The sequence below is a fragment of the Artibeus jamaicensis genome, unplaced genomic scaffold (assembly GCF_021234435.1).
Source record: "Artibeus jamaicensis isolate MK-2021 breed Jamaican fruit bat unplaced genomic scaffold, CSHL_Jam_final scaffold_614, whole genome shotgun sequence".
Lineage (NCBI taxonomy): Eukaryota > Metazoa > Chordata > Mammalia > Chiroptera > Phyllostomidae > Artibeus > Artibeus jamaicensis.
This window is the reverse complement of record NW_026522050.1, coordinates 4,536,909-4,563,055: the sequence shown is the minus strand read 5'-3', so window position 1 is coordinate 4,563,055 and position 26,147 is coordinate 4,536,909. Positions and strand designations below refer to the sequence as shown.

General features: G+C 42.5%; 1 protein-coding gene across 2 annotated transcripts; it reads left to right on the top strand.

Moving 5' to 3' along the window:
- The first annotated feature begins 561 nt into the window (after positions 1-561).
- Positions 562-21,966, top strand: LOC119043712 (membrane-spanning 4-domains subfamily A member 8-like). Of its 2 annotated transcripts, none has more exons than XM_037137803.2 (7): positions 562-695; positions 10,129-10,270; positions 12,033-12,155; positions 15,611-15,670; positions 16,729-16,845; positions 21,247-21,348; positions 21,519-21,966. In XM_037137803.2, the coding sequence occupies exons 2-7, from the start codon at positions 10,130-10,132 to the stop codon at positions 21,621-21,623; spliced, it is 648 nt and encodes a 215-aa protein (XP_036993698.2). In that variant the 5' UTR covers positions 562-695; position 10,129; the 3' UTR covers positions 21,624-21,966. The 2 variants fall into 2 exon arrangements, with proteins under 2 accessions (XP_036993698.2, XP_036993696.2); XM_037137801.2 differs by having other exon boundaries at positions 563-695; positions 10,126-10,270.
- Positions 21,967-26,147: the final 4,181 nt, after the last annotated feature.

Sequence of the window (26,147 nt, the reverse complement as noted above, 5' to 3'; positions counted from 1 at the left end):
TAACAACAGTTCCCCATCCTGGAAGTGCTCAGAACTGGCTGGGATGTCATACAAGACCCATGAGCATCATCTGGTGGATGAAGAGGTTAAATTAGATGTATCACCTTCTTATCTATTGCAGTCATTAGTCTCCTATTCTTTTATTGTTTGGCAGGGTTTTTTTTTAAACCAAGGCAGTGGGTGTCTTATTTTGGGTTTCCCCTAAAACAGACAATGACCTATGGATTTGTATACTGTGAGAGAATAGGACACTAATACATGAGAGAAGAAAGACTATAAAGTGTGTGTTCCTGAATGAGCTCCTATTTCTCTACTTGAGGTGTCTGTTATCTGTCTTACACACAGCTATGCACAACACCCCTGAGTGCCAAGCACATTTCTGTGAAATCCCATCAGTACAACTCTTTCTTCTCCACACAGACACCAATTGGGTAAAAACTTACCCAATTGAGCTGCAATAATCAGCTTCTTGCCAATTACAGGAAGGAAATGTTGTTAAGAAATCTCAGCCCTGGGAAGCTTCTAAACACCAGTCATTGCGAGAAAGATTTTCTTTCTTTTTTTTTTTTTTAACTTATCTCCCATCTGTACCTGGTACATTGAACCCAGTGTGCTTATTCTTCAGGGAAAACAAGTTGCCCAAACGAAGCACTGGGGAAAAGTAGCAAGGGAGACTGAGCTGCAGGCTGAACAACGTGAGTAAATTTGATCTAATGATTTCTTTGGGTAACTCTGGGATGCTGGTATGATTTTTCTGAAAAATGAGACTTATATTAATGTCAGGGGTTGAGAACTGGACCCAGACTGGGTGTGCCTCAGGCCAGCCATAGTGTGTATTTTCTTGACCTTGTATACGAAAGATTTCATATCACAGGTCAAGTAGATTTTGAAATTAAATTTATTAACCCTGAGGACAGTGAAACAAATGAAGGATTTAGGGTGGGAGAAGCAGCAACAGAGAACCTAGGTGAGACTCTGCTTTGACTCCCTAGAAATGTTACAGAAAAGAAGTGAGCCACACTGGGCTGTGTGAACTCACTGAGAGGTGAAAGTCACAGTGACAGAAGTGAGCCAAGGCAGGGCTGCTGTTAGCTCATTGGAAAGTCAGACAAAAGGGGGACCTTGGGGACAGGTTCAGGGGATAAGCCAAGGATGAGCTGCTGCTGCCTGGTGCTGCCCTGGTTTCAAGTCTCCTGGGGACCTTTAGAGTTTAGGAGAAAGAAAGTGGAAAGGCCATGCTAGAGAAGGACCGTGGGCATCCTCTAGAGTGAACTTCCACTGGTATTTTTTGTCTTGAGGGTTTTTATCTCTCTTCTGCAGGTGACAATCTTAGGGGAGGTTTTCAGCAGTATATTTTTAACATTCTGATGCATGAAAATGAGCATATAGGGGAGTTTGGGATTATTCTTTGATCTATTTTACTGGTTTACTTATGTTGGATCTCTCTGGCTCTAATCAGGTGGCTTTTTAAAACACATTTTATTGATTATGCTTTACAATTGTCCCATTTTTTCTCCCCTTTGTTCCCCTCTGCCCTGTACCTCCCTCCTACCAGCATTCCCCCATCTTAATTCATGTCCAGGGGCCATATATATAAGTTCTTTGGCTTCTGCATTTCCCATACTATTCTTAACCTCCCCCTGTCTATTTTCTGCCTTCTACTCATGCTTCTTATTTCCTGTACCTTTTCCCCAAATCTCCCCCTTCCTCCTTGCCCACAACCTTCCATGTGATCTCCATTTCTGTGAATCTGTTTCTGTTTTAGTTTTTTGCTTAGTTCACTTTCTTTTTTTTTTTTTTAGGTTTAGTTGTTGACAGTTGTGAGTTTGTTGTCATTATAGTGTTCATAGTTTTTGTCTTCGTTTTTTTAGATAAGTCTCTTTAACATTTGATACAATAAGGGTTTGGTGATGATGAACACCTTTAACTTGACCTTATCTAGGAAGCCTTTTATCTGCCCAGCCATTCTAAATGAAAGCTTTGCTGGACAGAGTAATCTTGAATGTAGGTCCTTGCCTTTCATGACTTCAAGAACTTCTTTCCAGCCCCTTCTTGCCTGCAGGGTTTCTTTGGAGAAATCAGTTTATAGTCTTATGGGCACTCCTTTGTACATAACTGTCTCCCTTTCTCTTGCTGTTTTAAAGAGTCTCTCATTATCTTTAATCTTGGGTAATGTAATTCTGATGTGCCTTGGTGTGTGCCTCCTTGGGTCCAACTTCTTTGGGACTCTGAGCTTCCTGGACTTGCTGGAAGTCTATTTCTTTTGCCAGATTAGGGAAGTTCTCCTTCATTATGTTTTTAAATAAGTTTTTGATTTCTTGCTCTTCCTCTTCTCCTGGCACCCCTATGATTCAGATGTTGGAACTTTTCAAGTTGTCCCAGAGGTTCCTAAGCCTCTCTTCATTTTTCTAAATTCTTTTTTCTTCATTCTGTTCTGGTTGAGTGTTTCCTTCTTCCTTCTGGTCCAAACCATTGATATGAGTTCCCATATCCTTCCTGTCACTCTTGGTTCTCCGTACATTTTCCTTTATTTCACTTTCCATAGTCCTCACTGTCTTCTCTATTTTGCAAGCATACTCAACCACTTCTGTGAGCATAATGATTACTAGTGTTTCAAATTCTGCATCTGATATATTGGCTTTCTCTTTATATCTTCCTTGTGTTTTTATCTGGAGCTTTGATCTGTTCTTTCATTTGGGCCATATTTTTTTGTATCTTGATGCACCTTTTACATAGTAAACAAGTGAAGCCTAATTGCCAGGGTGGGGCAATCCACATCCCTGCTTTGTGGGTCTGTATGTGGGGGAGGCGTTACAAAGGAAACAACACCACTTGCTCCACTGTCACCCTCCAGTCATTTCTACTTTCAGTCACTTCCTCTGCTACCCAGAAGCAAAGTGGGCTATTCTGGTGTTGATTCCAAGGTGAGTGGTTTTGTGTACATTCTAGGACCCTGTGGGTCTCTCCAAGAAACCCTCTTATGGGGCTGGAAGGTTCTCCTGCTGCTGCATCATCTACAGGTCTTTTCAGTCAGAGGTTTTGAGGATTTATTTCTTCATGCTGGACCCTGGGTTGCATAGTCTGTCTCACTCTCCAGTTGTTCCTTCCAGTTTATTTGCATGCAAAGGTGGGACAGCCTGCTCTGCCAGCCGCCATGTCTCTGACCCTGGTTCCTTAGCCACCACCTTGCCATTAGTACTTTCCACCCCCACTGCCCATCTCTGCACCTCAAACCTGTCTGGATGGACATTTCTTCAACTCTAAGGTCATTGGACTTCCATACAGTTCCATTTTCTGGCAGTTCTAGTTATTTTTTGTTTTTTAATTTGTTGTTGTTTTTCTTTTGGTTGTGAGAGGAGGCAAAGTGTATCTACCTATGCCTCCATCCTGGCCAGTAATCAGTTTTTTGTTATTTGTTGTCCTGACTTCATCCATCTCAGGGTTTGGCTGGCACAAATGCCATTATCAGGGTTCCTGTCCTTTATCCCTGACCAGGTTGATTTAAGCTATTTATTCATGGGTCAGAGAGGAGAGGTATACACTATTTGTTCTCCAGTGATCTTGGTTAAAGATGAGGTTTTGTGAGTCACTAGCTGTATATTGGTCAAATTGTTTTGTCTTATTTAATTATCTTCTCTCAGTTTTCCCATCCACAGCATTAGAAATTTTTCTAACTTCTTACTATTCTGCCTTATTTCTTCCTCAGACTCTTTCATTTCTGAAGTCTTGGCAGGGTGTTGAGGGAGAAGGGCATGTCTTCAGTAACGGCTTTCTGCTGACAAGGGCTGTTGTCCCTGCCTATGTAGGGTAGAGATGCCTCTCCCTGCCTGCTGTAAGGGAAATGAGGAAATGGGATCTGAGTCCAGAACACAGAGGCCATTGGCTGATTCTTCTAAAGTAGGGATATGCAGGAATCCCCACAGAGTCATTGCCTTCACATGGAACTGAGGTATTTTAGAAATAACAATTTTGACAAGAAGGTTAAAAAGGCATGACCCAAAGTTGAGGAGGAGATCTATACCTAGGGAATCAAGGGTAGGTGAAAAAAAAAAAAAGGTAATAGCCTCCCAGATTAAGCTTGCAAAAGGGGTCTCCCCTTTCCAAAGTTATGAGCTGATGTGGCTTGGTTATAGATTTTTCAACATAGTTTCTTCTACTTGACATGAAGACTTAGTGTAGCAAGTTTTCTTTATGACTGCACACACCCCTCCTATGCTAGTGAGTAACCAAAGGTTACTCTGTTATCTAGTACAACATTAGCAACAGAATCTAGAGACTGTTGTAGGTTTTGGAAGGCATGGCTAGTACTTTTTTTTTTTTTGGCTAACTATACTGTCTGTTAAATGTTTTTATGTTTTTTTATTGTTGTTCAAGTACAGTTCTCTCCAACTTCCCCCCAACTCATCCTCCAGCCCCACCCATCCCTACCTCCCACCCTCGAACATACCCTCTTTGGCTTTGTGCAAGTATCCTTTATACATGTTCCTTGAATGTCCTTTCTCTATTTTCCTCCATTATACCTCTTTCCCTCCCCTCTGATTACACTCAGTTTGTTCTTTATTTTAATATTTCTGGTTACATTTTGCTTGCTTCTTTGTTTTGTTGATTACATTCCACTTATAAGTGAGATCATATGGTATTTGTCTTTCAACACCTGGCTTATTTCACTTAGCACAATGCTCTCCACATCCATCCATGCTGTCCCAACAGGTAGGAGTTCCTTCTTTCTTTCTGCTGCATGGTATTCCATTGTGTAAATGTACCACAGTATTTTGATCCATTCATTTACTGATGGGAACTTAGGTTGCTTTCAGCACTTAGCTATTATAAATAATGCTGCTATGAACATTGGGGTGCATAGGGTTTTTTGAGTTGGTCTGTTGGGACTCTTAGGGTAGAATCCCAGCAGTGGAATTTCCAGGTCAAAAGGCAGTTCCATTTCTAGTGTTCTGAGGAAATTCCATAGTGCTTTCCACAGTGGCTGCACCAGTCTGCATTCCCACCAAGAGTATACTAGGGTTCCCTTTTCTCCACAACCTCACCAGCATTTGTTGTTCGTTGATTTGTTTATGATGGCCATTCTGACCAGTATGGAATGGTATCTCATTGTGTTTTTAATTTGCATCTCTCTGATGGCTAGTGATGCTGAGCATCCTTTCATATGTCTCTGGGTCCTTTGTGTGTTCTCTTTGGAGGAATGTCTGTTCAGGTTCTTTCACCATTTCTTATATGGCTTGTTTGTCTTCCTGGAGTGGAGTTGTGAGGGTTCTTAATATATTTTGGAGATCAAACCCTTCTCCAAGATATCATTAAAAATATATTTTCCCATAGAATTGGTTCCATTTTCATTTTTCTGATGTTTTCCTTAGCTGTGCAGAAGCTTTTTATTTTGATGAAGTCCCATTTGTTTATTCTTTCCTTTATGTCTGTTGCTCTAGGGGACATATCAGTGAAAATATTGCTGCATGAAATATCTGAGACTTTTCTGCCTATGTTTTCCTCTAGAATTTTTATGGCATCTTGACTTATATTTAAACCTTTTATCCATCTTGAGTTTATTTTTGTGTATAGTGTAAGTAGGTGGTAGAGTTTCTTTTTTTTTTCTGTCCAGATCTCCCAATGCCATTTGTTCAGCAGTCTATTTCTACTCCTTTGTATGCTTCTTCCTCTTGTTTCAAATATTAATTGACCATAGAGGCTTAGGTTTATTTCTGGGCTCTCTATTCTATTCCATTGACCTGTATGTCTGTTCTTATGCCTGCACCAGACTCTTTTGATTATGATGGCCTTGTAACATATTTGATGTCAGGCATTGTGATCACTCCTACTTTGTTCTTCTTTTTCAAAATTGCTGCAGTTATTTGGGGTCATCTATAGTTCCAAATAAATTTTTGTAGTGTTTGATCTATATCTGTGAAATATGTCATTGGTATTTTAATAGAAATTGAGTTGAATCTATAGATTGCTTTGGGTAGTATGGCCATTGTGATGTTAATTCTTCTAATCCAAGAACACAGTATGTACTTCCATTTGTTTGTGTCTTCCTTAATTTCTTTCCTCAGTGTTGTGTGGTTTTCTAACTACAGGTCTTTTATCCCCTTGGTTAGGTTTATCCCTAAGTACTTTATTTTTCTTGTTGTTAAATCAAATGGAAATTTTTTCTGATTTCTGTTTCTGATATTTCATTGTTGGTGTAAAAATGCCTTTGATTTCTGAATATTGGCTTTCTGTCCCCCAGCAGTTGTTTTCTATGCAGTCATGGAAAGTGTTCTGTTGGGAACGGCTCTGCCTGGTTTCAGGAGTTGTAACTGCCCCCCATTGCTAAGGCTGAGTGAACGACCTCTGGAATGGGAGCCACTAAGGAGACAAAGCTTGTCTCTGGTAGCAAATGCTGCTCTGCTTCATTCCCTACCCCCAATGCTTGGTCTGTTATTTTATGATGTGTAAGACCCCTCAGAGGAGGGGCAACCTAAGCCAGACACAATCACTTGGGAAGCCATCATGGAAGGACTCGGGGGGCTGCAACAAAGAGGGACCCTCGCCCCCCTGCTATTCTGACATAGCCCGAGTCCCCATTTTTGTCTGGGAGAAGCACTCTCTGGCTGTAATCCACTTAAGCCTAAAACCTATGATGAGGGAGGTGGTATAGCCCCTTGCCAGCTAGAGCAGGATCTGGGGTGATCGGGCATAAGAAAGAATTCACAAAGTCCTGTGGAGCCTGTTTTGCTAAGAGTGATTTTATTCATATGATAAGGGTCCAAGCAGGAAATGAGTATGTCTCCCAAAGGTTCTGCAATACCCTTACCTGACAGACACTGACTCAGACTAAGCCCTCAGATTTCCTTGAAATGTTATCTACTGTTTGATCCTTGCCACCTGTATTCCTGTGTATTACAACCCAATGAAAGCCATTGAGAAAGGGGCTCCTGGCTTTTCTCCTCTGAGAGATTGGCCACCTGTCCTCCCCAAGCAGATCATGTCTTGGTAGTTTCATTTCATCCATGGTGAACAGGGGGACTTTGCAGGCAAAGTTGCCCCCACAGTGTTTCTTCTTTCAGAATGTTGTCCCTTGGTCCTGTGGGGCTTTATGTGCTCTGGGGACTTGGTAAATGAGTTTCCACTTAATATTAGTTTTCTCTCACCAATAACTGTAGGTGTTCTGGAGGTCATTTTGAAAATTAGTTTTCCAGACATTTAATTTGGCCTTATAGTCTAGTGGACACTAGTATGTCAGACAAAAGGTACAAAAGTCATTGTCAGAAAACAGTGATTCGATATATCAAAGTCAGGAGAGAATTATCTAGTCAAGTTCAGTGACACATTTGTTAGATGTACCACAATGACAGCAGAGTTCTGTAAGGGTGTTGCATAAGAGCCTTAATATCAACTGGTTATTAGTCTGATTAATGACCAGGGTGTAGTTGGTACAAGAACAGTCATAGGGAACTGGAGGGAGGCTTATTTAAAAGGGACTGGCTTTTTAAAAATTGCTGAGGAACCCTAACAACAGAGTTAGATTTAAGTTGAAGGTTGTAGGTTGAGCCTGAGGCAGGAGTGCTCTTTGGATTGGTTGTTAATGGCAGAGCCAGCAATTAAGAAGTTGATTTTCAGCAACAATAATATTGGAAAAGTTTACCAGTATATTAGTCCCCACAGTATACATAGGGGTCTTTAGTACAGTGCAGATATGAGAGCAGGAAGGATAAACATTTTTAGTTAAAATCCGAATAATTCGAGTGCAGTTTACAGAAAATGTTCTATCCTGGGTGCAAAGGCTGGGCATACTAACAGGATAGTAGAAAGAATGTCAAAATATATGAAAGACCATTATATTATGGTCTTTCTATTATGTTATTTACTTGTACCAGGTCTTGTTTCCTGAAGAGGACCTTGAGGTCTCTGATGGGTTCACAAGAATGGGTCTCAGATTGTGGTTCCTGTGTGGACTCACAAGAAACAGGTTTAATTTGAGATAAATGAACCCAACTGGCTGTTTTTATGAGCTTGCTAAAGACAGAGTGCTAGCAGGCCTTGATGTGGACCCTTCCACCTGGGTTGTTGCTGGGACTCAGGATGGTGGTCCCTCCAGGTTTTTCAATGGGCCGTGTCCCCCGGTTTAAGCTGTTTGTGTTGGGACTGTTTATTGAGGGCAGGCGGAATTTTGTTTCCATACTCTTGTAATGCCTTTTGTGCCTGTCCTGCATTGATGATGTAGGATAACAACTGGATGTTATCTATTAGCAGATCAGAACTGAGAAAACACATGCCATTAGGTGGATTCAGAGGGTCTTACTTGCAATTTTTTCTTTAGGTGCGCCTCTCATTTTCATGACACCTAAGGGTACCACTGACATCCAGGGAAAGAGTTTAATCAAGTGCCTGCCCCCTGAGAAGATGGGGGACTTGCCCCAAAGCCTGTCTGTACATCTCTGTGCAGGCAGGGGTTTTATTGGGAAGGAAAACAGAGCAAAGAAAACAGGGGAGGGGGCTGTGAACATGCAGGACATCTTCTTGTAAGCCTCAGTGTGGGTCCTTGTGGTCAGCATCCTTGAATTGGCCATCTGGTTTCTTATTAGCTGAATTCCTGGGGTCCTGAAGTCAGGCCGCTGCTGAGGTTTACACAGGAACTGAAACTGCTGGTTCCTGTAAAGTGTACTTAATAAAAACCTTTAACACATAAGCTCTAGTTTTGAGAGAGAAAAATCAGGTTACAGTAACAAGCCAGGTTGATCAGAGTTGTATCAGGTTTTTAATTCCTGTTACAATATCTATGTAGCCTTCCCACCACCATGAGCTACTGAAGTGCTTTGATTTCTAGAACAGTGTGTACTTGATGGGGTGTTGAACCTCTGATGGTGCCCCAGGGTAAGCTTATTGGCCTCTCTCACTAAAAGAACAGTGGCTGCTAAAGCTTGTAAACGATCTCAGGGGGAGGGAGTGAGGGACTGGATAAAAGAAAGTAAGGAGATTAGCCAAAGAACACATATGCATAGCCCATAGACAGAGGCACCAGGGTGGTGAAGGCCAAGGAAGGGCGTGGCAGGGGCTGTGTGGTGAAGGAAGTAGTGTGGGACTCACAGTTGGGCGGGAGATGGGCAAACAAGGGGGGCAAAATGGGGAACATCTGTAATAGTGTCAAGAATAAAGCAATTAGAAAACAGACAAAGGCACAGCCTATATCCCAAGACTTATGATGGAATTCTTAATTTATCTACTTAGCTTTTGATTAATATTTTTATTTTATTTACTTATTTTTAGAGAGAAGGGAAAGGAAAGAGAGAGAGGGAGAGAACATCAATGTGTGATTGCCTCTCACATGCTGCCCACTGGGGACCTGGCCTGCAACCCAGGCGTGTATCCTGAATGGGAATCAAACCAGACATGTTTTGGTTCACAGGCTGGTACTCAATACACTGAGCCATACCAACCAGGGCATTGATGAATTTTTTTCTTCTACTAAAATGTAGAAGAAAACTATGCAGTAGAAGAAAATTTCTGTAGTTTAACTCTGTCCCCTCATAGTTAAACTGCAGAATCTATTCCACTCATCTTTCTCCCCCTGGGATTTAATAGACAACTTACAGCCCCGCAGCACACTGGAGACAAATTTTCTATGAAACAAAAATGATTCTTATAACATGTATGTTTCTCCAGAGAGGTGGGTCAAAACATAAACATCGAAGATATGTGACCATTTACTGAATACTGTGTTTGATTTCAGAATATTAAAATGTTATTTTATAAATTATGTACTGTTATTTTTTAATTAAGGCAACAAAGCCACCAGCCAGATGCTAGAGGATTTGATTGTTCTGAGAAGTAAGTTACTGGCCTTACAGTCAGTTCTAATTTATGGGTGAGAACTCCAAGTGCCATTTCCTATTTTTCTGCTACTATAGGGTAAATGGTTTTTCTAAATTAGGCATCGCTAAGGAGGGTGTACGCCTTAGTTTGACTTTTAACTCTTTGAAGGCATGTTGACATTCAGGGGTCCTGTCTACAGGCCCTTTGTTGTCTCCCTTTAAAAGACTGCAGTGCTCAACTGAGTTAATGAAGACAAAGTTCTTTGTCAATGTAAACATCATGGCACATGTGAAGGATGGTTCAATTGCATTTCTTTTTTAGCAGCATGAATTCAATGACTTCAGTGACCCTGTATCCACACAACCAGCCCCAAGTCAACCTAAGTCCTGGGAACCAACCTGCCTTGCAGACACCTGAGAGTGCACCACCAGCCCAGAGAATCTTCAAAGAGGGCAAAACCTTAGGGGTAAGTGAGAAGTCACACCACAGGCTGGGGACCACATTGCTGGAGTCAGGGGAGAGAGAACGGTTGGAAATACACAAATGGAAAATCCAGCAAGTGGAGCTGGAGCTGACCCAGCCTTGCCAAACTCAGGTGTATTAGGAAGCTCAGCAGTGGAGCGTCACCAGGGCCTCAGTATAATGCCTCATATTTTCTAGGTTAGGCATTTTAGGGAAGAGAAAGAAAAGCAACAAAGCAGTGGAAAATTAAAAGGGTTTTCCTGTTGCTCTGAATCCATGTTGATCATGTGATCTCTGGAAGATAATGGAGCAGCAAGTGACCAAAAGGGGGAGTCTAAAGCCAGTGTCCTTGAATGGAATCTTTGCCTGATGGCAGCAAAATAAGAGCTCACAATGATTTCTAACCTGAGGGGATATCCTGAGTAGGACAGGGGAAGGCCTGTTTCACTGCACAGCTAAATAATGACACACAAGGATTCTCATCCAGGCTGCCCAGATTCATATTCTAGCTACACTTCCATATACCACTCATGGAATGTCGATAAATACAACCTGGATGGAGGACTAACTGTATTTGCCAAATTTTAAAATACCCAATAATTCCACTTCTGAGACTTTGTCCTGTGGACCATACTTCCATGCAGATGAGAAATATGGCATTCATTAGGTTATTTATTGCAGCCATGGTTTGTGATAGGAAAAGAATGGAAACAACCAAAATATCAGTCACTATAATACTATTTAAATGAATTTTGTAGCTATTTAAAAAACGCTCCTTCATAATAATATGGACCTACCTCCGAGCTATATCATTAATGCGAAAAAATTAGAGGCAGATATTGCATATAATTTACCACCAACTGTGCAAATTTACAGAAATACTATATTTGTATTCACTGTCACATTTGTAGTATATACACATATACATATATACATATGAGTGTATATACACCATTTGGGCATTAAAATATAGTACTTTCCTAGAGATGCCATAACATAGTACTACAAATGGGATGGCTTAGAATAACATACATTTACTGTATCACAGTCTGGAGGCCAGAAGCTTGTAATCACAGTGTCCATGGGGCCATGCTTCCAAAGAGGCTCAAGGGAGGACCTGCCCTGGCCAGTCTCAATGATTCCAGTGATCTTGGGCTAAGGCAGCATAACTCCATCCTTGGCATTCTCCTGTGTGCATGTGTGTCTCTTCACATGGCATTCTTTTGAAAAATAGCAGTCCTAGAAGATAAGGGACAACCCTATTAGAATACATCTCATGTTACCTAATTACACCTAAGCAATCCTATGAATAAATGAGGACCTGTGCTGAGGCCCTGGAGAATGGAACTTCAAAACATCAATTTGATGAAAAAGCAGATACAATTCCATTCAAAAGAATATCCCGAAGAAATAGGATGAGAAGAAAGACTTATCTACAAAGATGTTCATCACAGTGCTGTGTATAGTATGAAAACATAGAAACAATCTGACCTGCCCAGTATCTCTGTGCCACCTGCTCCAGAGCTGTTTTATATTATCAGTGCAGGTGTCTGAAAAGTTAATGGAAGGTTATGCACCAAAATGTAAGTAGTTGTTATCTTTCTGGGGAGAAATTATGGGTAGTTTTCATTTCATTTTTACATTTTTCATATTACTTTTTCGACCAACAAAAAATGCATTAAAATACAAAGGAGGCCAGGGAGGGTGGTTGGCAGGAAAGAATCCACCACAGAAACAAAGGTCTCAGTTTGTGGTTCCCCTGACAGGCCCTCCAGATCCTGATTGGGCTGCTACACTTCGGCCTTGGCAGCATCCTGGGGACCACCATATTTTGGGGCTATGAAGCTGTCTCCTTTGTTATAGGCTGTGCCTTCTGGGGCGGTATTTCGGTAAGTAATGAGGGTCACCCTGCAAGTGAGTTCCCAAAACTGCCAACATACTCAGGGCCACCTTGTCAAGCTGTGTACTTTGTTGCAGGACTTTTCCAGTCAAGAGAGCGTGTGGGCTGTGAACCCAGCTCAGGTCTTGTTCACTAAGAACATTAGTCTGCTTCACAGCCAGAACCAATACCACAGACTGGGAGGCTCCACAGCAGACATTTATTATCTCACAGTTCTGGAGGCTAGAAGTCCTAGATTGAGGTGTCTGCAGGGTGGTTTCTTCTGATGCCTCTCTCCTTGGCTTGTAAAGGGCCATCTTCCTCCCTGTGTCTTCACATGGTCTGTGTGGCTATGCTCAAGTGTGTCTTCTTGTAAAAACAGGAGTCAGATTAGATCCTGGCCATGTGACCTCATTTAATTTTCATCAACTCTTTAAGGGTCTGACCTTCAAATACAGGTGCTCCTCAGTTATGATGGGGTTATGTCCCAATAAATGCATCATAAATTAAAAACATCCTAAGTCAAAAATGCATTAAATACTGCATTGTGCAGTGTGTGAGTTGTTCACCCTTCTGATAAAGTGTCTGACATGGAGCTCTACCTGGCTGCCACTGTCCTTCATCACAAGAGAGTATCTCACTGCATACTGCTTGCCCAGGGAAAGATCAATATTCAAAATCTAAAGAACAGTTTCTACTGAAGGCATACCACTTTCACACCATCGTAAAGTGAACAAAATCTTACGTCCAACTATCATGCATCTAGAACCATCCCTTCAGTTGCATTCTGGGGTTAGGGCTTCAAAAGATGAATTTTGAGAGGATGCAGTTCAGCTCAAAATTCCAAGTGACAGCTCTGTAAGGCTTCGTGGACCCAGACTGGGCACCTTTCCTCACTAGCCCACCTCAGAGGTCAAAAAACCTTCTACTGGATCATCAGCCCAGATGCAGCATCTTTCCTAACTCACACAAACAACCACGGATTGGGAACTCCACTCAAGTGTTGATCAGTGCAGGCCTCCAGCCCAAGCTCCAGGAGAGAAACATTTCCACCACTTGTTGACAGTGGATCCCCAGCCACAGAAGAGGGGACTCGACCTGGAGTCCACAGATAGCCTGAGTCCCACTTTTAGCAAAATATTTTGTACACTACATAGTTATCTGTTACTCGAAAGGTCCATCCTTTTTGTGACATTCTCAGGGTGATTAGTAACTTTTAAAAAGTTAAGAGCTGCAGGGGAGTGGGAGAAGGAGAAGGGGGGAGAAGGTACAGAAAATAAGTAGCATAGATGGTAGGCAGAAAATAGATAGGGGGAGGGCAATAATAGTATGGAAAATATAGAATCTAAAGAACTTGATACATGTGGTCATAAACTAAAGGGGGGATGGTGGGGGTGGGGGTGTGCAGGGTGGAGGGGAATGAAGGGGGGAAATAGAACAACTGTAATGGCATAATCAATAAAATATATATTTTTAAAAAGCTAAGAGCCTCACATCTTTTCCCTTCTTCGGGGTCTCACATTTATGATTCTCTTGCAATCTCCTCAGTGTCCTCCCTCCTGCACACACACAGCCGCTCACAGTCCCTCCTTCTCCTCCCTCCCACCACTCATCTCCTTTACCTCCCTGCTGTAACACAGTCTGTCTCCTCAATCACACACTTATCTGTGGCTCATGCAACTTTTCTCACAAATAGCACAACTCCAGATTAACCTGGGCATCAGCCAAGTCACCCTCTTCCTTAAAAGAGCCTGGAGTCATTTGTCACCCTCCTGCACATCCATCATCTGTAAAACAGCAGGACTTATGTTCTTGGGAGAACTTTTGTATGGTGCTGGCTCTCTCTTGTTCCCATTCATTTCTCACCTCTGAGGCTGAGGTTCCCTCTCAGTTCTACACAGACCCAGACTGGGAACTCAGCCCAGATGCCTCCGCTCAGCCACAGGCACCTGTGTCTGCATAACAGACTGCAGTGAACTTGAAGCCATGGAGAAGATAGCACCCCAGACACAGCTGTTGCTATTGAGCATTACAGTCTCTCATATCTCATATTCTTAAGGGCCCTGTGGCTGCCCTGGTATCTCAAACACCTTGGTGGCCATTTCTACTTCCACCAGGGTGCTGCTCAGGACCCATCAGCCCTCATGACACCCCCTTTCCCTTTTTCTGCTAGGAGTTTTCTTTGTTGCCTTCTTGGCTCCAGGTCTATCTTTCTATTTCCTCAAGATCATTAATGTCTTCCTACAAACCGAGACCTATCTCCTTGGCTTCCTCAAAGGGACCAGCAGGAACATCACAAGTCCAGCCTTCTGTTTCCTTCATTCCCCATCAAGTCTCCATAAACTCAGGAATGTAAGATTGAGCTTTACTATTCACTTACAGGAAAATTGGCATTCCTGTTAGAAGGCCAGGCAGCCATAGCAAGTTTTCATTGTGAACACCCATTCCCCTTACATGGCTCATGCATCTACTCTGAAGGGGAGGGAGTGTAGGATGAGGGCTAAGATCATGGGATCTGGAGTCAACTACCTGGATTTGATTCCCATATCTGCTACTTGCTGGATGGTGTCAGGTGGGTTACTTGAAATCTCCAAGCCTTAGCCCACCCTTCTATAAAATGGAAATAGTAATAGTGCTTGATGGGCCATTGTGCAGCTAAATAAGGCAAGGTTGGAAGCACTTCATGTAGGACTCAGCAAACCTTTCATTAAACACTGACCAAGGCCCTCTCAGACCATTAGTGACAGCAGAGCAACCCATCAGCCACTGTGCCTGCAGAGCATGAGTGCTGAAGTACCTGCACACAACGTACCCCACCAGTCTCATTTTTGATGTTCAGTAACATAGAGATGCAATATACTTCTCAGTAACTAAAAGTGACTCATCAAATTATAGACAGGCAATGACAGATGTTGGGGAAACCCTTCCCTCTCCCAGCAAGAGCCCCCAGACCTGACTGAATTTTGAGGAAGTCCAAGAGTTGTGCATGAGGAGAAATAAAAGATAAGGAAAGAAGAAACTTTCTGAGTGTCTACTGTGTAAAAGACCTACCAAGGGCAAGATATAACAGGTATCAAACTCAAGAGACTAATTATCTATGACAATGACACTTAGGAGGAAGACGTGCAGTTTCTCTCATTTTGTACATGAGAAAATATACACTTAGAGAAATTAGTAACTTGCCCAAGATCACATGAGTTTCACACTAGAATTTAAAACTGGGTCCTGGAATTTAAAACTGGTTCTATCCTAGAATCTATATTTATCCCAATTCAATTCCCTGTTGTCTGGTGTAAAACAGTTTGCTCACTCACTTATTCATTCATTTTTCCCCATGTTGAGCTGGAGGACCCAGCACAGAAACCTAGCATGTGTGAGAGAATTATGTGTGTGAACATAATCCCTTGAGCCTGAAGGGGGAGACCAGACCATTGACCTCTCTCTAAACTCTCTCTTCTTTGCCAGTTCATCATTTCAGGATCCCTGTCAGTGGCATCAGAAAAGCAGCCAAATTCTCCTTGCGTGGTAAGTCACATCCTGATATGGGCTCTTCCAGCTGTGGACCTATATCAGGGACACACTACAAAGGAAAGAAGCTAACACACAATCCCTCCTCCATCCCTGTACCTACTTATAAGCAGACACAGGAACTGACATGCATGTTCACTCATACTCACATGCAGGACCACACCAACCTGGCCAACTCACAAGTGGGAAAGAGTCCAGAATATTCAGGGGAAGGAAGAGAAATACAGCCACCTTTGTTAGGGCAACAGGGTGTGGAAAGAGAAAATCAGAGGATCTTACAGGAAGAGACAAAGAGCTTCCTGGGGCACAGGACTCCCCTCCAGCAGAGCAGGGCACTGAGACTGTCTGCAGTGCACAGAGCCAACCTCCAGACACTTCTACAGGGAAGCCAGGGGATGCTCAGGCAGCAGCTTCCCTAGGAATCTAACCAATCAGGATCTATGAATCAAATGAACAAGGCTCTGTGGTCCCCTAACGAAGGTTCAAGAAAGTCCCTTTCTTTCTTCCACAGCAGGTTATCTAGGGCAAGGGACCCCTGAGAGGACAGGTGCCATACCACATAAGATATATGTGAAAATCTCCAAAGGGAAGCTCAATTTTGGCCTTGCATTTCTACCCTTGGCCCACTTTGGGGAGCATCAGAGCCTGTCACATCCCAAGACACTGGGGCTGAATCTCCTGCCTATCTCCCAGGGGATAAGTGGGTTAAGTATGTCCCAAAAATTATCCTGGGGTACTTGTCCCACCAGAACCTTTATGAAGATGATTAGGCAAATTCAGTGGGAAAAGTCACTATTTAATAGTCCCCTCTCTGGAAGCTTAAATCATTTTCCTTAAAGGATCTGAGACAGGTCTTTGCATATCAGACCTGTTTAACTCTGATTCAGGTTTTTTCAGTGTTCATTTACCCACAAACTTTTTTGCAGAGAACACTTCCTTACTTGCTGCAGGTCTAGGGTTCCCAAAATTCACATTAAGAAACATTTATTGAGACTCTGCTCATCTCTGCTATAATAGTTTTCCTCTCTCACCCTGACCCTCTGTGCCTTCTTCAGCTGAAGGGCGGCGTGGGCATGAACATCCTCAGTGCGATCTTTTCTGTGTTGGGAATCTGTGCCTACATCGTAGATATGTGTGTCAACTCCAGATTTATTGACTCCGACAGGAGAATGGTGAGTATCCCTCTTGACCAGCACTGTCCTGGGTCCAGCTCAACTGTGTTTAGAAAATCTCTGGAAAGGCACTGACCACCAAGCTTCTTCACCAGGCACTACAGCAAACAGAGGTGCTGCCAGAATCACAAAAGAGTTTAAAGTCTCTGACCTGGAGATTTATTCCTGTGTTACTCTAAGCATGTGACTTTTCTTAGTCTTAGTTTCTACATTTTTAATCAGTACCTACTTTTTAACACTGTAGAAAGAATTAAATGCAGTTCTACATATAACACACAGGTACTCTCCAACCTGAACCTCTATTCACAGGGTCCTTCTCTCTCATTACTACAGACAAAGGTGTCAACAAAGGTCTTTTGTACAGGGTCAGAGGGTGAATATTTAAGGCATTGCTGGCCATCTGGTCTCTGTAGTAACTACTCGAGCCTGTGTGAAAGCAGATGTACAAAATGCATAAATGAGTGAGTCGTCTCAGGTTCTAGGCCAGTACCATCCAACAGAAATATTACATAAGCCATGATTGTGATGTTAAGTGATCAAGCTCTCAACTATAAAATGAAAATAGGAGCAAGTGTTAGTTTTAATAACATTTATTTAACCCAGTGGATCCAAACATCTCACTTCTATATGTGATCCATGTAAAAAATATTAATTCAATATATTGCATTTTGGGGACCACGTCTTTGAAACCTAGTGTGTGTTTTGCATTTACATCACATCTCAAGTCCTCAGGGGACTCGTGGCTACTGGATTAGAAAGTGTGGCTACCGATGAGTCCTATGAAATTCAGTGACTCTCCCTGCACTACAGCCCTGTCCTCCCTGCCCACTCAAGACTATCACTGCTAGTGCTTCTCCCCTCTCCCTTGTCTCCCCCCTTCTACATCCATTTCCCACATTTGCTAGAGCTTTTCTTCAGCATCTACACACCCTTCTCTTTCCTTCATCTTCAAAAACAAACGCATGACCTTTCAGTTCCCGCAGCTACCACCCTGGGTCTGTGGCCAAGTCAGCAGAAAAGAAAGAATTGTCTGCCTTACTCTCTCCTCTCAAAACCTCTCTTAAACAGACTCTAACCACACTTTCGGCCTCACTTCTTCAAAAGCCTCCTCTGCTCAAGGCCCCCAATTTCATTTGGAGACCTCCCAGTGGTTTCTGGGCCCTGCAGCTGGTGTTCCTGCAGTCATAATGATTGTTCTCTTCTCTCTCTCCCTTAGTGTTACTTTTCTTTTCATTATTTTCTCTGGCTTTGTCCTCGTTCTTCTGTTTCTCTCTCTAATCACTGTTTTGGCAACCTCCTCCTGTCCAGTGATTTGAAACACTTTCTCTATGACAATGACTCCCCACACCTGTCTCCCAGACTTCAGTCTCTTGAATCCAGTTGTCCCCTCACCATCTTGAAATTAACATACCCAATTCTGATCTCCAGATTTTTCATCCTAAAATTCTCTCAAGTTTTCTTTTTTCCATCGATGGCAACTGCATCCTTCCAATCACTCAGGACAAAAACTCAGTGAAATCATCACCCCTCTATATTTCTTCTGCACCTGCCAGCCAATGCCTCAGGCAATCCTGTGGCTTTCACCATTACAATGCATCCAGAGTCCAGCTGGAGCTGCCACCATCTGGCTTCTAATCTTAGTTCTGCTAATGATGTTGGAAACACAACTACCTTATCCCAGCCACCCTCCACCTCTGGCCTCAGTCCAACATCTGAACAAGGACAACTAGACTTCATCACAGCTTTGCAAATGATGATCCAAGAGATGGGGAGCTCCCAGGGCTCAACAAGCATGAATGAATACTCACCAGATAACTATCTTCTGAGCTGCTTGAGGAGCCCCCTCTGCCTTGTGAAACATTTCTTTTTTATTTTTTAATTATGGTTGATATACAAAATTATATTAGTTTCAAATGTATAACATACTAATTAGACATTTATATACCTTATGAGGTAATCACCCCAATTATTCCAATACCTATATGATATCACACATAGTTATTACAATATGATTGACTATATTCCCTATGCTGTACTTTAATTTACTTGCCTCTATCTTTAAAACTCTCAATTTGTACTTTTTAATTCCTTCATTATTTTCACGCATCCCCCCAACCCTTCTCTCATTAGAAAGTTTTATTTATAAAAAAATTTTACTATACAAAGAACTTACATGACTCCACTCTAAGAAGACACCCAACCCAATTAAAAAATGGGAAAAGGACTTGAATAGACACTTCTCCAAGGAGGACATACAGAACATCCAGAGACACATGAAGAGATGCTCAATATCGTTAGCTATCAGAGAGATGCAAATTAAAACCACAATGAGATACCACTTTACACCAGTCAGGATGGCTATCATAAACAAAGCAACAAACAACAAATGTTGGAGAGGTTGTGGGGAAAAGGGGTCCTTAGTTCACTGTTGGTGGGATTGCAGACTGGTACAACCATTATGGAAAACAGTATGGAATTTTCTCAGAAAAATAAAAATCGACCTGCCTTTTGACCCAGCAATTCCACTGCTGGGATTATATCCTAAGAATCCTAAAATATCAATATCAAAGAACCCATGCACCACAATGTTCATAGCAGCACAATTTACAATAGCCAAGAGTTGGAAGCAACCTAGGTGCCCATCAGTAAATGAATGGATCCAAAAATTGTGATACATATACACAATGGAATTCTATGCTGCAGAGAGAAAGAAGGAGCTACTACCTTTTGCAACAACATGGATGGAACTGGAAAGCATTATGCTGAGTGAAATAGGCCAGGCACTGAAAGACAAATACCATATGATCTCACCTTTAACAGGAAGCTAAACAACAAAACAAACAAGCAAGCAGAAATAAAAAAACAAAGACACTGAAATAGAGACCAAGGGGACAGTGACCAGAGGGGAGAAGGAAGGGAAGTTAAGGGGGAAAAAGGGGAAGGATTTGGAGGAACAAATAGGAAGGACACAGGGACGAGAACTAAGGGGGGTGGAAATGGGAGGGAGGTGGGGAGCAAGGGGCGGGGGAGGCTGGGATGGGAAAAATAGACAAAAAACTGTACTTGAAAAATAACTAAAGAAAATTAATTTAAAAAAATTTTACTGTTAAAAACACACTTGAAAATGTCCAGCATCATTTGTAAAGGATCCTCCTCCCTAAGCTTCTGTGATTCCTTGCCTAAGACATCATCACCTTGTGTTTCCCTTTGCCTGGGCACCCCGTCCTACATCCCTGTCTCTAAATCCTGTCCTCAGCAGGGATCTCTGTCTCCTCAGTGCCCCAGGCAATCTGTTGACTCTTTTGTAGCTCTTATCATGTCTGGGGTGAATTATAATTATTTACAACTGCATCTGACTCCCTTATCAGATGGTGTCTCTTAAAATGCCTTCTTAGACACTCTAAGAAACATGTTTAATAAATACTTGCTAAATTTAGGGGTAAGAGAAGGACATTGCTCAGGAAGTTCTCTCCAAAAGAGAGGATTCTCTCAGCAGCTAGCTGTCATGCACACCATCTTAAAAATCATAATCAACAAACACTTGTTTGGTACTTACCATGTGTCAGACATGTTCAATTTCAAATTTATTCTCTCCTATAATTGGAATCTTAATGATTTGGGGGATTATTCATCCTTGTCCTTTAAGGAATAAAGTGGATTCAACCCTAACTCTCTCCCCACATACAGAAACAGACCCCATTCTCCTGGGTATTTTTGGAGAAGAGTAGGGAAGGGCTTAGATGTTGCCTGGTCCTCAAGTGAAATCTACTACTGCTGAACTAGCTCAGCTTGGGGGTCTTTGAACTGACTTTTTTTCCCTAACTTCAAGACAGCCTGAATTATTTCACTCCACAAAATGCCACTTTCAGAAGCCAGGAAGGTTGTTTCACTGGCTTATTCTCTCTAAAGGTTCAGAGGAATGGTGGAGGTTTACATCAGAGCCCAGACAACTACCGAAGACTGAAGATCAAACGTCCCTCACATACCACATCCCTTTGCCTGCAGGCTCCACCTCCCATACTGTTGCTTGGCCCTGTCTTTCTCCTCTAACCCTCTAACTTCCCTTTCTGCTGCTTGTTAATAGTCCCAAATTTCTATTCACTTCCTACAAAAAACATTTTATCTTTCTCACTCCTCCAGACAACACCTTAGGTCTCATCCCCTATGCCTGAAATAAGATATCAAGGTGTTGCCCTAAAACAAATGACTACTTTTTTGTGACAAACACCAGTAGTGTTCGACCCTCACCCAAACCTGGTGAGATATTTTATCAATGACATGAGACAAGATTATAGGACTTTTTCAAAGCCATAGCCATCATCCATTGCAGAGACATTCTTTGAGGCAGACCTCGGACTCCCAGGGCAACACTAATAACCTCCTGGTTTGTTCTGGTTCCAGATCCCTGGCAAAACTACTTCTGGCATGCTGCTCGTCTTCAGCCTCCTGGAGCTCTTCATTGCCTCCACGTGTGCCCACTTTGGCTGCCAACTGGTCTCCTATGTGAGTCCCAAGATCCTCAGTGGGTGGGAAGTTGCCCCAAAGAGGGTGGAGACCAGAGGGATCTTCAGGCTTCCCCTTCCTGCCCAGGAACATTGGAGTGCGGTGGTGTGTAAGCGCATCCTTGCATGCCTAGTTCTCACCAGAGCACCTCCCGTGCCTGTGTTTTCCAGGACACCGTGGTCTACCAAACTGTCTACGTGTCAAACCAAGTGCCCAACCCAGAACCAGTGAACTCGCCACCATCATATTCCAGTGAGATGCAGCACTCCAAATAAGCCAAAGGCTCTGGAAGCATCTTCCCTTTTTTGCGCTATTAACACTTAGCTTTTTCTTTCTCTTACAAACTAAGCAACATGTCTGTCCAACTGCATGCACCCTAGACTCCATTCACTTCAGCCTGGTAAATTGTCTGCACCTCTATTAAACAGGAGACAGGAATTGCAAGTGGATTTTAGCAAAAGGGTCCTCCCTAGGGCAGCCATGTGTGTGGACATCACGTGCATGTATTTCATGTGCTTACCTGTGTGGGCTTAGGAGTTAGAGGAATAAATGTCTAAACAGCCCAAGCTTTGTTCTTTCAATCATTCACTCATTGAATAAATATGCACCAAGACTTGATATGTTTAAGTCTCTTTCATGGCAGGGGAATGATGAACAAGGGTGAACACACCTAGTCCTTGATTTCGAGCAACTTTTGCCTCACAAGGGAGAACAGCATGCAAGCAACTTTCTCTAACATGAGGCAGAAGGTAGGGTTGTGTACAGAGGAAGAGGCAAATGATTTATTCTGGCAGTGATGGGGAAAGCAGAAGACATGTTTGGAAGAGGAATCAACATTTGTTGGAGCATTTAAGGACAGAGTAGGGGATTTATTTTGTTTGTTGTTGTTGTTGGGTTTCCTGCAATAAGAAACTGCAGTGTTGGAAAGATCTTGGAGATAGTGGGTCATCCACTATCATGATCACTCTTTATACATGATTACCATGACGCAATAGTGCTCAAGGATATTGTCCTAATATATCTTCCAAAATTGTGATACTACTATATCATTATACATGGAAGGATAAGCACAAATTCAAAGAGAAATGACTGTCTATAATTTCCAGATTTGCAGACATCAACTTAAATATTGTTATCCATGATGACCAATTGGCATCCAAATGATTACATGACAACAGATTATGGCAGTAACCTCTAAAGTCCAGGTGCCATCAAATTTTCTCTTATGGCAGAAGCCTGACAATAACTTCTTTGCTGGTGGTTGGTGCTACATACAGAACATGATTTTACCCTTTATCTATTTTTAGTTGTTGACTTTACCTAAGAAGTTTCCTCTAAATGGCATGTGACTGAATTCCATGTACTTCTGCACAAGCACTTTCTCTGACCAGGAACCTGTGGCTTCCCATCAGCTGCTCCAAAATGGCTGAGGTTCCAACGCCTCCAATGAGTTTCCTAGAACTGATGGGCAAAAGACTTGAACAGACATTTCTCCAAGGAGGACATACAGAAGATCCAGAGACACATGAAAATGTGCAAATTAAAACCACAATGAGATACCACTTTACACTGGTCAGAATGGCCATCATAAACAAAGCGACAAACAAGTGTTGGAGAGGTTGTGGAGAAAAGGGGATCCAGTGAGTTTTCTAGAACTGAGTGGGGCTTAGGAAGTCATGGGCAACAAAGATGGAGGATGGAGCATGTAATATTCTGCTTTCAGACAAGCCCTCCACCTATGTGTTTTGTGAGCTGAAATGATTGTTTACTGGACTCCCCAAAGAGGCTGGATTGTTTGGACCATTCTCAGAGAGTGAGGTGCTCAGAGTGTGCCTGACCCTCTCTCCACTTTCTTCTTCAGTATTGCCTCTCACTGCCCCACCTGACTCCATACCTCCTCAGTCTGTAGATCTCCATCCTCCAACTTGATCCACCACTCAGTTCTCAGAGCTTCCTTCCTGACTTGTCTGACCTGTGAGTTAACACACAGGCCCCAGATTCCTCCCACCTCCTACAGTGTGGATGGCCTCAGAGGAAGCAACTTGAAACACACTTTATACTTCTCCAGAGAGGTGACACCTACCACCTGCACTGCTGAAATCACCAGGTGGCTTGTTGTAACAGACTCTCTTTCCTATCCTACTACCCACATTATTTACTCTGTGTGTCAAGTCCATCATCCCAGAGGGCTTCTTCACCAACTGGGGTGACAGATCACTGCCACCTATGAGCAATAAATTGTATGCTTGGACTACCGAATTCTGTGGAGAAAAGGGGCGGGAAGCTTCACTCTCAAGAGAAGCCAAAAGCCTCAGCCCTTGCTTTGATGAGCTTTTATTGTCCTTCTGGGCACATAAAATGAAGGTCCTCATTAACTGTGCACAATTCCACTTTAGGTGGTTACCTTTTACAGAAAACAAAGGAGAGGATGATGCTAATCACATAACAGAAGAGGGATATTTGCAAATTAAAAGGCATAAGTGGTTGAACCAGTTACACTGTCCTCTGAAGGTTTAGCATGGATTTTAGGAAGTTAGTTTGCAGTAAATATTTTCTGCCTCAATTCAGGGTGAGGAAGTTTTAGAAAAAGCAAATCTCATAGCAGTCTAGGTACAGTGCAGACCTGGTTCCCCACCGGAGAACCTATCCACGGGCATGAGTCCTGTACATCTCCAAGATGGTGCTGGGCCCGTGGCACACAGAATGATCTCCTATACAGAAGGCCAGTCCCAGGCTTCTTGCAGACAGAGACACCTGTAGAAAAAGCAGGTGATTTAATTCAGAAGGCAGTGTTTCTACCACATGAACAACCACCACTGTCACCCCAGCTTTCTTCCAAATCTTGACACCCTATTCCATGGTAATACTGCTGTCACCAATGTTACCAATGTCCCCATTTTTGCAGGCTCAAGTGGTTCTGTTTTCACACTTATCTTTTTTGACCTTGCAGAATTTTGACCCAACACTGTTGAAAACACTGTCTGCTGGTTTTACCACAGCCTCTCTCCAACCTCATATTTTCTGACTATGAAATTATTGCCATTTTGGCAGAAGGAATACCAGCTGTCTCAATGATTTGGTTTTGATATCTGATACCAATGGGTCAAATACCTATTCATGTATTCTTTGGCTATTTAGTTTTCTCTTTTTAAGCCAGTTAATTTCTTTTGCCTGTTCTTCTACTGGGTTGCTTGCCTTTTTCTATTTGATTCTTCAGGTCATTATCTATTCTCCATGTTTTCTCTCTTTTTAGTTGTGTGTTTCAAGTATCTTCCTCCAGTATTTTGGCTTCTCCTTTTACTTTCTTTAACGAACAAAGATGTTCATCTTTGATGAACAAAAGACCTTAATTTTAATGTGATCTAACATGTTTGAAATTTTATGATTCATGCTTTTTTATCATGCTTGAGAAATATTTTCCTTAATTTCCCCAAGAATTATTGCAGTATGAAGAGCCATGCATAGCAAAGCAGTTCAGCAAAGTGATGGCAGTCCAGCATCAGTAGGAAGATGAGCCTGGATTACAAAAGAGGCTACCAGTGCCCAAGAGAACTGCTCAGAATCAAGTGGCTCTTACAGGGGCTGATAGAAACTTCCATGTACCCATATAGATTGAAGATTTAATCTATAGAAAGTGGACCACACCCTGACACTGGGTTATATACAGAGGGCATAACACACCTAGTGAGCAAAAAGAACTGTCACCTCTTCACTGACAGCCACACTTCAGCTATTGCCTTCAAACCCAAAGCACAACTAGAGGAGAAAGAAGGGAGGAGGCCCATCCCCCATCAACCATCCCACTAAACCACTGGAGCCAAAACACTAAGTTAGGGCAGAAGGTAAACTTTGACTCACATATGATATTGAAGGCTTAAAATGATCACTTCTGAGCCTTAAGAGCCTACATGAGAAATTTTAATAACAAAACTGAAACATTATAATGGAAGAAGTGTTTTTATTGGGAGACCTTTGTTAATTTGCATGAAGCTTTTAAGTTTTTCCTTTAAATTAAAAATAGTCACAGATGTCCTCTTTGCCTCCATGTGGGGCAAGGGACGGGGACCAAAGAGAGAAACCGAACTCCACTCACCAAAAGAACTAAAACACCACAGTTCCACTGCATGAACCTGAGTGCCCTTCCCCAGTTCCCTGGTTCTGCCTTCCCACAGTGCTTACCGTTCTCAGCTCTCTTGTGTGCCTAGCACAACCGGTACACCTAATATACTGGAATGCATTGGCAACATTTCTAATGCTCTGCGTCAGCTCACGCAAAAAGGTGGGCCTGAAATATTGGAATGCATTGGCAAGCTTAACTAACACCCTGTGATAGCTAACACTACATTTTCTAGCAGATGAATTCCCATGGGGGGAGGGCACCAAAAGAGTCCCCAGCAGTCCCACCAGGCCTGCTCTTCATTTCATGTGCGAGGAGATTCAGAGTTTTCTTTGCTGAGCACCAGGTCACATTCTGCTCACGTTCTATATCATTCCTTTTTTTGTAGGGGGGGTCTCAAAAATCAGTAAAACTTTATTTGTTCCATTCTTTTACCAATAACAGAAAAATGGAGAAATCAAAAATGTTTTGTGTTTACAAAGATAAATGGCCTCTTTACCCAGAGAAGATCAAAACCTCAGACGACAACGGGGAAGATAAAAGTGCCCTCCCCCACATCCCCTGAGCTGACCCTTGTCATCTTAGACAAAGCCTTCAGTCCACTGGCCAGGGATGCTGTATGTGGCCAATTAAAGATGACGGCCAAGAAATCAGACCAATCCGTTTCCGTGATATAAAGTGG

Bases quoted from the DNA above. Each gene is read 5' to 3' on its own strand.
- LOC119043712 (XM_037137803.2), top strand. From the start codon at position 10,130: ATGAATTCAATGACTTCAGTGACCCTGTATCCACACAACCAGCCCCAA. The intron at 10,271-12,032 runs GTAAGTGAGAAG...TTCCCCTGACAG, and splicing joins AAGAGGGCAAAACCTTAGGG to GCCCTCCAGATCCTGATTGG. The intron at 15,671-16,728 runs GTAAGTCACATC...TGCCTTCTTCAG, and splicing joins AGCCAAATTCTCCTTGCGTG to CTGAAGGGCGGCGTGGGCAT.